Genomic DNA, 13,915 nt, shown 5'->3' on the forward strand with positions numbered 1-13,915 from the left:
CCACTATCTAAACACCGCTTAATCCTCACTAGGGTCGTGGGGGGACTGGAGTCTATCCCAGCGTAGGGCGAAGGCAGGGGACATCCTGGACACATCGCCAGTCTATCACAGGGCCACACTTAGAGACAGACAACCAAGCACACTCACAGTCACACCTACGGACAATTTAGAATCACCGATTAACCTCAACATGTTTCTGGACTGTGTGGGAGGAAGCTGGAGAACCCGGAGAGAACCCACGCTGCACGGGGAGAACATGTAAACTCCACGCAGAGAGATTCCGGTGCCCCCACCGGGACGCGAACCGGCCAGCTACAACATGCATGGTCAAAATTAATAGTCTAATATTATATAATCACAGGTAGATGCTCTCTACACTTCAAGGACATTTGGTGAAGTACTTCTGCTTCAGTAATAATTTCAATGTATTATTTAGTCTTGTAAAGTGTTTCACAATGTGCTATTCATGGGGTGTGTTGACACTGCTACACCTTGCACCTGTGGTTACTAATAAGATTGTAGAGAAATATCTTTGATGGTAAACAAACTGTATGACAAGCTCCTAAGATGCATGACATACGTATACATGGAGCCTCCAAACAGCACGTAAGGCAGTTTCCTTTAGTCCCATGTGGATCAGCTTTAACATTAAAACACTCCTTACAGCTTGACACATCACATATTAGCCTCACTGCCCTGTTTAGTTGTGAAACTTAAAAATATTAAATATATTTTCCTTCTACTACATACTCATATTGCTACTTTAGGAACCAATGGAAAAGCAGAGTAATTCTATAAAGGCATTTCTGGGTAACTTTGTCTGCATTAACTCACCTATTTACAGCATCCTCTAACTTGGCAGTTCGCTTATCAACACATAGCTTATAATGTCACCTTGTGGCGATACATGATATTGCAGCTTTCTGCCTGCCTGCTTTTAATTGAATTAATATTTTGTTAAAACATAGAAGCCAATCATCTCCCACAGCGACTGTTACCTTTAATAACGACCTTCAACATAATCAGGCCAGAAAATGAATTAACTGCAGAGGAGGAAATCAGCATACATTATACATGAAAGAATTTCCACCCACCTCACAGTAATTCAATCTCACCAAAAGCCTCCTCATTACTTCATACCTGAATTCAAAGATGTCTCTTGAATGTTTAATTAGGAGTCACTAAATGATTCACAGCTTCAGGGGGACAAAGAGGATGCAAAATTTAAGAGACTAACATGGCTTTTTGGAGGAACCTCAACTCAACAATTTAGCTCGTGCAGTGCTGCAAACGTGCATCATGTGACTCATTCTAAGATTTTAACCTCTTTAAAGGAAATAATGCAGAAAAAATACACTTAAGAGGATATAAAGAAGCACTTTTATTTAGTGGTGTTGCAGAGGTTTTTTCTTTTTTCTGAAACCCTTAAACCTAATAAAACTGAAATAAAATAAATACAACTGAATATTTTGTAGATTATAGTGATCTGACATTTATTTCTGAAACCTATCAACTGTAGAAGTTTATAAAAGTTTCCAAATAACACCTTTTCACAATTTTTCACATTTTAATTTGAGATCTATATTATTGGGCCTTATTTATTTAAAACCATGATTTATGATATGATGATTGGGTTCACTTTCATTTCATTGTATATTTCTAAGGTGAAGACAAGCACAGAAAAAAACTACAAACATTTTTTAAGTAATTCTACTTTATTTCATACTTCATGTCAAGATATGTTTTTCATATGAAGTTATGCCTCATAACAAAAGAACATGTTAAAAGAATGAAGGGGGAAAAATTGTGGCTCACAAAATAAAAGAATTCTCTCATAATATTCTTTACAAAGTCATCTTACAACAAACAAAAAAACAAGAACATCTTGGTTGTAACAGCAGAGAACGATAAATCAAAAGTTCCTCACTAAATGTTTGACTTTAACCTAACTGCGACAAAAGAACAAGAATGATCTGTACATACAAATACAGTTTAGCTCCTGAGATTCTCTGTGGGACAGAGTCACTGCTCGGTACCTGCACCACGGCAATGTAGGCTTCGGCGAGAATTTTCTCCCCCGTAGATGATTTCAAATAGAGTAGAAATGACTTCCTTTTCATGCTTTGTCACTACTTTTGTTGGAAACAGCACTGGAAAATATGTATAACAAATCACTCTTGGCTTCTGATGCACATATTGCAATGGTGGACAATCTGGAGCAACATGTGACCCTGTCGAACACAGCTGGTGATGCGAACAATTGCCAAAGTGAAACTGCAACCAGAATAAAAGTCAGAACTGAATGTTCCTGTGCTTACTTGATCCATTCACCATCACCTTTTTTTCTTCTGTTCTCTGAAGATGATCAGAAATGAGAAAATAGCGAGCAGAGTTTCTTAGTTAAACTCATTATAAACGTAGATATCGTGTGTGTCTGTGTGTGGGTGGTTAGTGTAGTATTTTCTCTTTTTCACAAAGACAGTTACAGGCAATGACAATGACTCTCTCTTTAGTGACTGAAAACTTTGGTGATGCAGAAACGGCTTGAAATACCTGAAACACTTCATTTTAATATTGCTTTGACAAAAAATAATAATATGCTTTACAATATTCACTGACGGCACGACTGTTTGACACGCATTCACACATATGACAATCTGACAAGAAGTTGGCGAGCGAATATTTATGTATACAGGGGAGCTGCAGAGACAACTCTCGTGTGGTCTACTGGCAGAGTTTTCCTACAGGACAAAGACAGGCGCTTTAGGGCTGGAACTATTACACTGTTATACATTTACCACCACCTCCCTCTTAAATTAATACACAACAAAGTGAGGATATTGATTCGTGGAGGGGGTAGGGAGAGTGTCTTTATAACTCACTGTTTTGTTTTGTTTTTTTTAAATCTCCTTTGTCTTTTCTCATATGCCTTCCTTCTTTAACTTTCTCCCTGCAGCCAGAGATAAACTGAGATCAATCATCAGTTTGTTGGGTTTTTTTTGTTTTTTTTCCCACCCCTCACAGATCCAAGATTTGGGGTTTTGGACGATGAGAAACACGTTTCCATCTGTTAGGGAGATCTGTTCATCCAATGGATGCATTCGAGACGAGTCCTTCTGTTCTCTGCCAAAGCCAAAGTCCCAGTTGACATATCACTCAAACAGTCATCCATAATCTGTCCGTTTTTATCTGCCAAAGAGTATGATGAAAAATCTGTTATCCTAACTTAACCCACAAATAGTTCCCTCATGCCACTGATTCAATTCTTTCCCCGTAAGCGAAGATGACACGTTAACTGCTTAAGTCCGTTGCCTCCTAGTGTCCGTTGGTTTCTGGGGCGGAGGCGGGGGTGGAGGGGGTGGAGGAGCGAGAGGCCGCTGAAGCCTTCTCTCCACCTGGACTGGAGACTGAAGGCACACTGTCAGGAGCTTTGACCCCTGCCAGACCGAGAGGAGACACACCAGCTGCTGCCGCCGCTGTGGCCACAGCAGCTACCCTGCTTGCAGTGATGGCAGAAACTGGTTTGGGCTGAGCTTGAAGTCCTGGGCTGCAGATGAGGTGATGTCTTTCCCAGTCTTTGTGCTGGCAGAAGGAGCCGCAGTAGCGAGCGGCATTGCAGCCGCTGCATGTCTCGCTGGCTTTGCGGCCGCAGTTCCAGCAACACTACAGAGAAAGGGAAGGCAGATGGTAAGTTTTTCATGTGTGTCTACTATATGCATGTATCTTCAATGCATCCTCATTCTGCATTCTACATTCTCTGTAAGTGATTTTGGTCTTTTGGTCATTTGGGGGCAGTCAAAACAAGTAAATACAACACTGACATTAAGCTAACATGTTGCATTTGCAAGCAACAGTAATCTGTTCCATTATTAATTCTTTATTTCACTCTGAATATTTTATTGTTGCTCATAGCAGCTTTAACTCAGTTTGTATATTGTAAGCTTTTCATAAAAAGCCGTGCGTTTGCTCCGTCATGCAGGGCTGCCTAGATATTGTAAAATTTCCACAACCTACATCTTTTCTCACCTCACTGGAATCCTCCTGTTCATTGATGACCAGGATGGCATCCTCTTGAGCCTTCCTCTTCGCCTCAGCCAGAGTCTTTTCCATCTTAGCTCTCTCGGCAGCAATCATCTCGAACGCCTTCTGCTCGGCCTCTGCTACTGCTTTCTGAACCTCGTCCATGGCCTGACGCTTGACTTCATTTACTGCTTCTTCTATACATGAGGGGAGAGGAGTGGTTTAAGTTTAGCTCACCTTGTCTGCACTCTGTACAGCAACGTGAATAAAGCATACAGTAGTCTGTTAAACGTGGAAATACATTACATCAAACATATTTTTCTTGCTAATTACTGGTAGAGTCAAACATGTCATGACTACCCTTGTGTTAGAGAGGCCTGGAAAAGTGACATTTTTATGGTGTTCTTACCAGCTTTCCTCCAGATCTCATCTGTAACGTAAGCTGAGCCTGGCCGTGGAGCAAAGTCACGCTGGGAGTCTGCGGGGAGGGCAGAGACAGAAGGGATTAGCACCTGCCAGGGCTTATAAAGATAATAAAATGATTAATTTTTTAAATAATGGCTGACACTGGGACTGACAGATCAATCGAGGTAACAGGTGCGGAGAAAGAAAGGCCACGCAGCCGGGCAGCAAAGCTTTCTTTGTCATCTAATCGTGTATTTTGTCACTGAAGCAAACATGTCCGCATATCTAGGCCACACAACCAATGTAATTGTTGGTTATCAGAGTCTTGGACTGATCCAAGATCTGACAGCTTTAGAAAGGAATGTGTTTGGCTTGGAGGGAACTGCAGACCAACAAGCTGTGTCAATATTCTGACTGTTCCCTCAAATCTCTCTCCCTGCATCCCAATTCATTTCTGTGTTGCTACTGAGGCTCTGCCTCTCCAACACTGCTGCCTGGCTCATCTCCTCTTCCCCCCCACATCTCTCATGTCCTGCCTCACCACAGCTTTCTCTTTTCGCCTTAATTTACATCCCCTCTCTTACACCAAGCATTCATACACCCCCACTACCGCAGCCCAAGCCCAGGCAAAGCAGGCAGGCTCTCCGGCTGGGGGCCCAGATGGTGCTCTGGCGAGTCAGCCAGCTCTGGGTCTCTGAGCCTGCAGGACGGCAGGACGGCCCTTCTGTGGCCGATATGGCGGAGGCCAGTCCTGGCACCTGTCTGTGACTATGGAGCAGCAGGGGGATGGCAAGGCTGGCACACAGAGAGAACACTGCCAGTACACAGCAGACTGGGGGACTAACTGTGGAAAGACTCGCCGAGATACTGACATGTGACTTAGTCGCAATTCTATTAACCACCACTAGATGATGTAATGAGAATGAAAGAGATGAGAATCTGTCCTGGTTTGTGTTCAGACTTTGGTATCATCCAAATTATTGCAGGATGTCCAAATCGTTCTATCTTGTTATTCAGAATATACTAGACATTTGGGCCGGGCTTGTAACTGTATCTACAATCAGCATCCCTAAGTGAATTGCCAATGGTTACACGTTCCTGGCCAACACATCTGTTTTTCACAGAGTAAGATTAATGCTCATCTATGATGCTTATTCATATCAAAGATCTTTTCACTGACATTGAAAAGAAAAGGAAAAAATATTCCTCAGTTACATTTAAATATCTGTCCCTGAGATTCCTGTCATCACCTCGAACCAACAAAGAGAAATGAACCAGCGATGCTCAAAGCAGCGTCCAGCATCCAAAACTCAATTCATGGAGCATACAAACAAAATTCTGTTCACTCTCTTGCTCTTTTATGGCACAAGTTCAGGATTAAAAATGTAAACACTTATTTAATCATCTACATAGCTCAATATTACTACTACCACCAGGTTAAATAAGAAGTTTGTATAAAAGATGACTGATTTACATTAGTTTGACCTCATCTGTAGGATCATGAGGTTGTCTTCTCATATGAAGAATAATAAGCAGCAATCATGGAAACTCCTGTAAATAAAGGTACCCACCCGACTCTGCAGAATGGGGGCTGTGTGTTTTGGAGAACGGAGTGGAGCCCGAGCCTCCTTTGCGTGGATCCTCCTGCTCGCTTGAACGCCGTCTCCAGTAGTTTAGCTCTTCGCGATCTGACTCCTGGCATCGTCTGAGCACGCTCACTGACCGCCGCGTCTTTTCCACCATGTCCACAATACAATTCAACACCTAGATGACCAAGGAGATGACACACAGTGTTTTACGGATTGAGTTTGCTTTCAGATGCACTGGAAAAAAATTTGGATCATTAAAAGCAATGTAATTGCAGGTCACTGTTTTGGTTTGATGCTTGCTAATGGCTGCAAAAGGCACAATACAATGAAACGATAAGAAAAACTTCCCAATGAGCAGCAAAACCTAAATGCCTGTTTCAGTATCAACACAAACTTTTAATAAGCGAATCACAGCATTTTTCGTATCTTTCAAGCTAGAATATAAATTCATGAGGGAAACCTGCCCAGTGGACTGTTTGAACACTTAGTCTCTGGGGAAGACTTCTGGAACATCTTATCCAAAGTCCATTTATAAACTGCTTAATAACTTTGGCATATGCAGACCTATTTTTGCATAACCATTTCCTAACTTACAGAGTTTGACTGGCTTACATAGTACAAATGTATACAGAAAAATACAGTAAATGTTCCAGTTATTTTTTGCAACAACATTATGTTTCTAAGCAGTAATTAGTTAATATTTGGGGTTTTGGGCGAATAAGTTATCAGATATGCAGCTATTAATGTTAGTATGACAAGGTCTTGGGTTTCTCAATTTCTAATGAGCTATTAGAAGAAGTTTGTCCGTCACCTGTAGTGATAAACAGTAATAAATCACAGGTTCTACCATCCATAAAGTCTGCAGTTGTAAATGTTAAGAAGACGTTGCCTGCAGCATTCGAAAAGTCTTCCTAGTGAAGTGAAGGTCATGCTAAAAAGACAAGCAAAGACTTGTGTTGAGCTCAGATTTCCAACAATCAAGCAACCCATACGTTGCTCTTATTAATGGCTTATAGCGGCTGCATTAAGCATCAATTCCAATGTGTTCACATTATAAATGACACTAGATTAATTACAGCTAAGAACCCTTTATGTATTTTTAAAAGTAGTCCTGATTTATCTTTGCTTTCAAGCTGTGATAATTTGCAAGGACTTCTGTAAGACAAATTACATTCTTTCTTTATCACAAACCATTAGCAGTAGTGTTGCCTGTCTGTAGACTTACATGGTCCAGATGTCTCCATTCATCAGCCCACTCTCTGTCTGTCAGTCTGTGGTCCACCGGCTCTTCACGGTAGCCCCCGTTAGTGCCTGATTAAAACACACACAAGACAGACCACAGGCCAACATGATTAACATTCTTCTTAATGCAAGACCAGAAGTGACAGTAAGAGAGTGAAAGGTGTGTGTGTGTGTATGCCTATATATGGTCAATCTGTGCTTTGTTAAGATTACACACACACACACACATACACACACAAAGAGAAACATTAACTCAAAGATTGGAACATGATCATTTTCTTGAATGTTTGAGAACAAAAATTATCAGTGTGTACTCTTTTCTCATGTAGCACACACATGAACTAAAAATCAAAGGCAACACTGGCACAAATCAAAAGAGTGACAGGAATGAGCTGAGGTGAAGGTGGAACAAAAAGAATAAGTGACAAAAGATGCAAGATAGACTGAGAGACAGTGAGCAACAAAGGTGGAGTGAAAGAGAAAAAGAAAAAAAAAATCATAGCCTGTGATGCAAAACAGACTTCAGCACTTGGAGCCTGTGCACATCTGGAAGTCAGCTGTCAACCACACACACACACACACCCCAAACTTCTCCCTTGGCACCTCCCCTCCTGGAGCTCACAGCATTCCAGTAGGGAGACACTGAGGCTGAGTGGAGTGGCTCCACTTCTAAACACAACCAGCCGTTCTGACACTCACTGTGGACCATTACAACCATGTGCGCGCGCACACACACACACACACACACACACACACACACACACAAACACGCAACTTAACTATCTGATTCCTGTTCAGTCATCACACCCTGACCTAAGTAATATCTAATTATACATTTACCAGTAATAACAGTTTGCACACACAAGCTCAAGTAGAGACCAAAAACATCTTGATACATGTCCATAAACGCAGACGCTGCAATAAGGCGCGCACACACACACACAATCTACAATGATGCAAACCACATTGTCTTAAAATTGGGTAAGAAACAGCCAACAAAAGGCCACATGCACACAAGGCCTGCTGAAGAGAATAATGATTCCCTCATACACACACACACTCACTCGCCTTCTCCTCAACATCTTCTCTCCTTCTGGTTCTCATCAGTGTTCATCAGTTCAAAGCCACAAGTGTGTGGACTGATGTGTTTATGCATGTGTGTGTGTGTGTGTGTGTGTGTGTGTGTGTGTGTGCCTATGAGTTAAGTGGCGGCAGGCGGGCGGGAGGCTGTCAGACAAGGGACTAAGGCCTCGTAAACACAGCACCTCTACCATGAACATATCAAGGTGTGTGTCTGTGTGCGCCTTCGTCTGTGAGCTACTGCTGTTTCCACTGAGTGCTGACAAGCCCCAAATGGAGGGTAGATATACACCAGAGTTGATCCAAACCCTCCCCGCCTGGACAGTATGGCTCTGTTTATACACATATGTGGACTCCAGAGATATACGGGGCCTGGCAGCACAAACGCACAGACCACCCATTATCGCATATTTATATATATATATATATATATATATATATAGAGAGAGAGAGAGAGAGAGAGAGTGACAGAAGGAGTGAGTGTGTCTGTTTTCATGCAGGTATGGTAATTTCTAAACATGTTTATCAGCCACTTGCATTCAGGCTACTGTGAAGAGTCAGATTAAGTACTTAGTGTTAGGATGATTCATCACCTCCTCATCACACACAATAATGAAACACTTAGAAAAATTGTTTTTAAAAACTGGCCAAAGAATAATTTTATGAATATGATATTGGGTTTTGCATCACATACCAGGAAGTCTGGGCCTGTCTTTGAGCTCGCGGATCTCCAGCACACGTTGGCTGTGCTCACGGTGTAGGATGTGTGGCGCTGCAATGTCATCCAGGGCGTAGTGCTGCAAGGGTGGTGGGGTCGGGTGGAGCTGGGCCGTGAGGGGGAGGGGGTGGGCAGGGCTGTGTCGGGGAGCAGGGCTGATGGTACAAATCCTTTTGGCAGCAGGCTCCATGGCTACAGGCGGACGCTCGTGGAACCCGTTCTCTTTAGCCCTGAACAGGAGGGAGCAGTGCCTTATTTCTCAAATTAAAAGTGTATTTAAGTTTTTTTCTATTAACATATAAGAGGTTATATGTCTTCAGAGAAGCAGCTTTTTGTGCTTTTAGCTCACCTGCTGGGGCTATGTCTCTTAGTCCCAGTCTCAGGGGGCTCCATCAGCAGCTCAGAAGAGTCTGGAGAGGAGGCCAGAGTGGTGCTGAGCAGGAGGTGCTCATGCTGGGACAGGTACTGGGCTGGGGTCTGCTTGGCTGCCCGTGCACAGTGGAGCAGCTCCCTCTGCAGCAGGGGTAGGTTTGCCTAGCAAGAAATAAATCATACTTGTGAGGTTTCATTCTAATTTCCAGATATCTCCAAAGGGGGAAATCTGAAAAAAACAAAACAAAACAAAAAAAACAACATACTTTTTCCATAGAGCATCGTTTTACCAGTTCACACGTATTCATCTCTTTTGTCAGTGCTTTGTCACTGAGATATTCAGTGTCATGTCAATCATACCTCACACACTCATTCAGAGACAGACAAGGCAGACAAAGACAAACAGCCGGCTGCATATCTGTGAAAAACATGAGGGGAGCTTTGGAGCAAACAAGCCTAAACTGTCCAAGACAGGCCACCACCATGTTGCAACAGAGCTCAGAGACACAGTGCGGATCTGCCTCCTGGGGAGGACGCCTGGCTTTGAGAAAAGGGGTTTTGACTCCTCGAGACCTGGCTGTAAGGCTTGATCTGGGTCTGGGTGTTGTTCTGTGCCGGCGGCTTTCCTAATTCAAATGAAAATGGCAGTGCTTTCCAAGCTGCTGCTGACGTTGGTTGCAAATATCATGCAGTGCTTAGCACAATATGTTGGTCACAGCAAAGGTATGCATGATGATACAGAGGCTTAGAAACATTTCAAAACAAATTATATACAGGCTCTGTTTCTCCTTTATTTCTTGCCCTCTCAATGTTTTTTTTTTATATTTATCTATGACTGTCTCCGCCGAATCTTTCCATCTTGCTTTTGTTCCCTGCATTTCCCTAATTAGGAACAGACTGCAGTGTGTTTGCAATTACACCACTTCCTCACTCCCTCTTCTCCCTCCTCTTGAGCAACCAACTAAATAACCATACCGTTCTCATTTTGCGACAGACCTCCTCCTATCACATTGCACTTTCCACCATCGTGTAGCAAATTCTGTAAACCTCAGACCCCCTTTCCGTTGAATCCAGTCTTTTCTTTTCTGCCTCAGTTAAATGAAGCTTTTAGCATCTCTTGTTTATTTCCCTAAAGATGCTGATACTTTATAGTCTACTCTCCATGACACCCCTCTGCTCTCCCTAGCCTGTCTCCCATGCTCCTCTGCATCCCTTCTTTCCCTGGGGCCCCAGCTAGCGGACACATGTGCTGTGTGTCAGTTGAGCACAGGGCTCTCTGGGGTTCAGCGGGGCGGATGCTAGATTGGCGGCGCCTTGGCAGCTGAATGCTCTTTTAACGGGACAGCGGCTCCATATGGCGTACTGGAGACCATAAAAAGGGAAGGGAACACTTTATAGGCATGTTTCACACTTCCGAGTTCCCACTTTTCCTTCGCTCCTCCTCACCCACCTCTCTCTCTTTTCCACTTCCTTCACAGACTTTGGCCCATCTGTCCCATCTCTTTCTTAAGAGAGCCGACGCTCAAAGAGTTGGAGTTAAGTTGTGGGGAGCCCACACCCTTGTAATAAATTAGTAGAAGGAGGGGAACAGAGGATTCTTGTCTCAGCCTCCTCAGACAGACAGATGGAAGGGCTCCAAAGGTGAGTAAGAGGTGTGGAAAAAAGGGCAGCTTTCGCCTGCTTGAAGTGTAGCAGTACAACTGACTGAAGATTTATGGGCTGCTTTACTGAGGGGAGCTCCTAAAAAGTATACTCTTGCAGACTCCCCTGGTTACAAAGGGGCTCAAGAGGCTGTTTAACACACACTCATCTGTTGTTAGTCAAGTCAACACGCAAATCTTGACAGTTATTTTGAACTGCTGAAGCTGGCATTAAAATTTCCTTGTTAACACACAAACGAACAGCTTGTGATTGTTTTTAAATATGCAACTTTTCTAGTTTGTCTGAGTTTGCTTGGAGTCTACACTTCCCATATATGCACAGTAGATCAGCGTTGCCAAGCGGACACAAATTTTGGGCTGCTCACAGATGTCTGCAGAGGAGTCCATGGGGACTCTTGCAGATGTCCACAGATGACAAAATTTACACAACTTAGACTCTAGCGGACCCTCGTGTACTCACAGATGTGTAAAGTATAACACTGCTATGAGAAGTAGTTATTCAATTGGAATAAGCGGCCAATTTATAGACCTAAACACTGAATCCTGGAAATACTGTAGCAGAGTGTAATGGATTTATTTGCTTTCCATCATAACTTTCAAGCTGTGCTGTGATTACTCATGGATTATTCAGATCACCCTGAACTGTGGTTACGTTGATGTGAATGACCTTTTGTTTATCATGCGTTATTCTGTAGTTAATAGTGCAGCAGACAGGACAGGCAGCAGGCTGACCATCAGGTGTAGTGTAAACTTAACTGAAAGAGGGAAGAAAACTGCTGCTGCACAGAGAAAAGGAAGTAATCCAACCGACTAAAACAAGGCAAACATAGGAAGATAGGAGAGGAGGGTGAAGGTATGTTTACCTTGAGAAAAGGAATAACAAAAGGCCGTAAGGGGAAGTTTGTGGCCTCCTGAAGCCGTGAGTGAAACTCCTCAATGGTAACTGTTGAATTCTAGGGGACAGGAAAAGTTATGGTTAAAACGGTAGAGAAGAAAAACTTTCCTTCGAGACAGTGCTTCAGTTTTTTCTTTTTAATCTTACAACAAGATAAAGAATTTACCACAAGGGCAAGGACTAGGCTTCTGACGCTGTCTCCAATCTCAGGAGAAATGTCATTGCCAAACTGCTGCAGCGTGGTCAGGAAGCGTTTCAGCTTGCTCAGCTGGCGAGCCCCACAGGTGGCCGGCAGCTGCTGGTTAGCCAGTGATGAGGAAGAGGAAGAGGATGGTCCGTTGCTGTAACGCTGCGGTGGAGATGGCACTGCATTCAGGGTTGGTGGGGAATGATGATTCCCATTGGTCACTGGGGAGGAGAGGTGAGAAGAAGGGGGGAGAAATTAATGCAATCCCTGGGGACAGTGGCCAGATGTTCTCAGCCTAATTGTATGACGAAACATACTTTGTGTTTCCAAGCACAATGCAATCAATAAAGATGTACATGGAATAAAACCACAAGTTTAAGCACTACAAGCGGGTACAACACATCTGCAGACTTGGATTATGATTACAAACATTGGAAACGGCAAGAAAAATTGAAAATGCAACTAACTAGACAAATTCTACAAAAAAGACTAAGAATCCTCTTACATGCTGTGGTGGAAAAAGAGGCCGGACGAGGGCCACTGGGGTTGACAGAAGGCAGGGGTGGCATAGTGGAGCTGCTGCTGGGGGCTGATCTGGAATGAGTCTTAGCATCCACAGGAGAACCGGGCATGGCAGGGCTCTTCTTCTCTCTACTGTCTGAAGAGAGAGAGGAAAGAGGTCAGCTGTGGGTCAGAAACCAGACCGCTGTGAAAAATGTTTTTGTCCTGTGGGCAGAGCAGTGAACGAAAATTAAAAACACTGTTTTTACTCAAATCTGACTGCATAAATCTGAAAATTACTTCTACTGCCAGTAAATGTGAGCAAGAGGATTTTGTAAACAACATTGTTGTTAACATTGTTGCCTGCGATGAACTGGCGGCCTGGATGGAAGGATTTTGAACCGTAACATCTTTTCAATATTAAATAAACAGCACACACACACACACACACACACACACACACACGCGCAGGTATGACATAACTTAAGAAACCACAAAAAATTAAGAAAACGTAACTCACTAAATGGTCCATGTGAGGCAAGAAAACCAAAAGACCACTTTTAACTTCCCCTATCAGCTCAATGGTTTAAAATCATTACAAAAGCTTCTACGTCTATAGTTACAAAAGAAAACAAAAATGCCCAGCCCTCCCCCTGCCCACTTCACATCATACAGCACATACTGCCAGGGCATCAACCACCCTGCCCCCCATCAAAGAGCCAGATGTCTAAAGTTTAGCCCCTCACTCTCATCCATTCAGATCAATAACAGAAGAAATGCTGAAGAAGTCTATTGTGTGGAAGAAGAATGGCCCCTCATTGAGCTCCTCCAGCAAATAGGGGGGCAAAGAAAGAAAAGAGAAACAGAGAGCGAAAGGGACGGGGCTATTTCACGCTTTACTAACAAGATCGGCAAAGCTTTTGAATGTTAAACGCAACTTCTCAATATGCCATTGACGCTGAATGAGACCACCAGATAAGGGGTATGGAGAAAGTGTAATGGGGGGTGTGGCGGTGGGGAGATGCGGGATCAGAAGCTGTCTTTGTCTCCAGGAGATCCATGAAGGCCGGGGTCCCGTCTCCATTTAGAGTGGATCAGACTTTTCTAACTGCCTCAAGAATTGACGATTAATAGACAAGCATGGTCTCGCGGGTCATGGGTCAGCAGAGAGCAGCTTTTTAAATGTGGTTTCATGGTTTTAGGGCTTTGGCTTCAATGGCACCCTTTATATCTTTTTCACAGCTA

The 13,915-nt window shown here is 43.3% G+C and overlaps 1 protein-coding gene across 2 annotated transcripts; it reads right to left on the reverse strand.

Annotated features, from left to right (window-relative positions):
• Positions 1 to 1,696: 1,696 nt before the first annotated feature.
• On the reverse strand, positions 1,697 to 13,287 carry LOC103362934 (protein CBFA2T2-like). 2 transcript variants are annotated; one of them, XM_008289472.1, is made up of 10 exons: positions 12,675 to 13,287; positions 12,149 to 12,390; positions 11,951 to 12,040; positions 9,404 to 9,588; positions 9,031 to 9,284; positions 7,240 to 7,325; positions 5,997 to 6,189; positions 4,430 to 4,498; positions 4,015 to 4,217; positions 1,697 to 3,663 (listed from the first exon to the last, which is right to left on the reverse strand). In XM_008289472.1, the coding sequence occupies exons 1-10, from the start codon at positions 12,799 to 12,801 to the stop codon at positions 3,316 to 3,318; spliced, it is 1,797 nt and encodes a 598-aa protein (XP_008287694.1). In that variant the 5' UTR covers positions 12,802 to 13,287; the 3' UTR covers positions 1,697 to 3,315. The 2 variants fall into 2 exon arrangements, with proteins under 2 accessions (XP_008287694.1, XP_008287695.1); XM_008289473.1 differs by having other exon boundaries at positions 4,027 to 4,217; positions 12,675 to 13,286.
• Positions 13,288 to 13,915: the final 628 nt, after the last annotated feature.

This window comes from Stegastes partitus, unplaced genomic scaffold, assembly GCF_000690725.1.
Source record: "Stegastes partitus isolate 25-593 unplaced genomic scaffold, Stegastes_partitus-1.0.2 Scaffold617, whole genome shotgun sequence".
Taxonomy (NCBI): Eukaryota; Metazoa; Chordata; class Actinopteri; family Pomacentridae; genus Stegastes; species Stegastes partitus.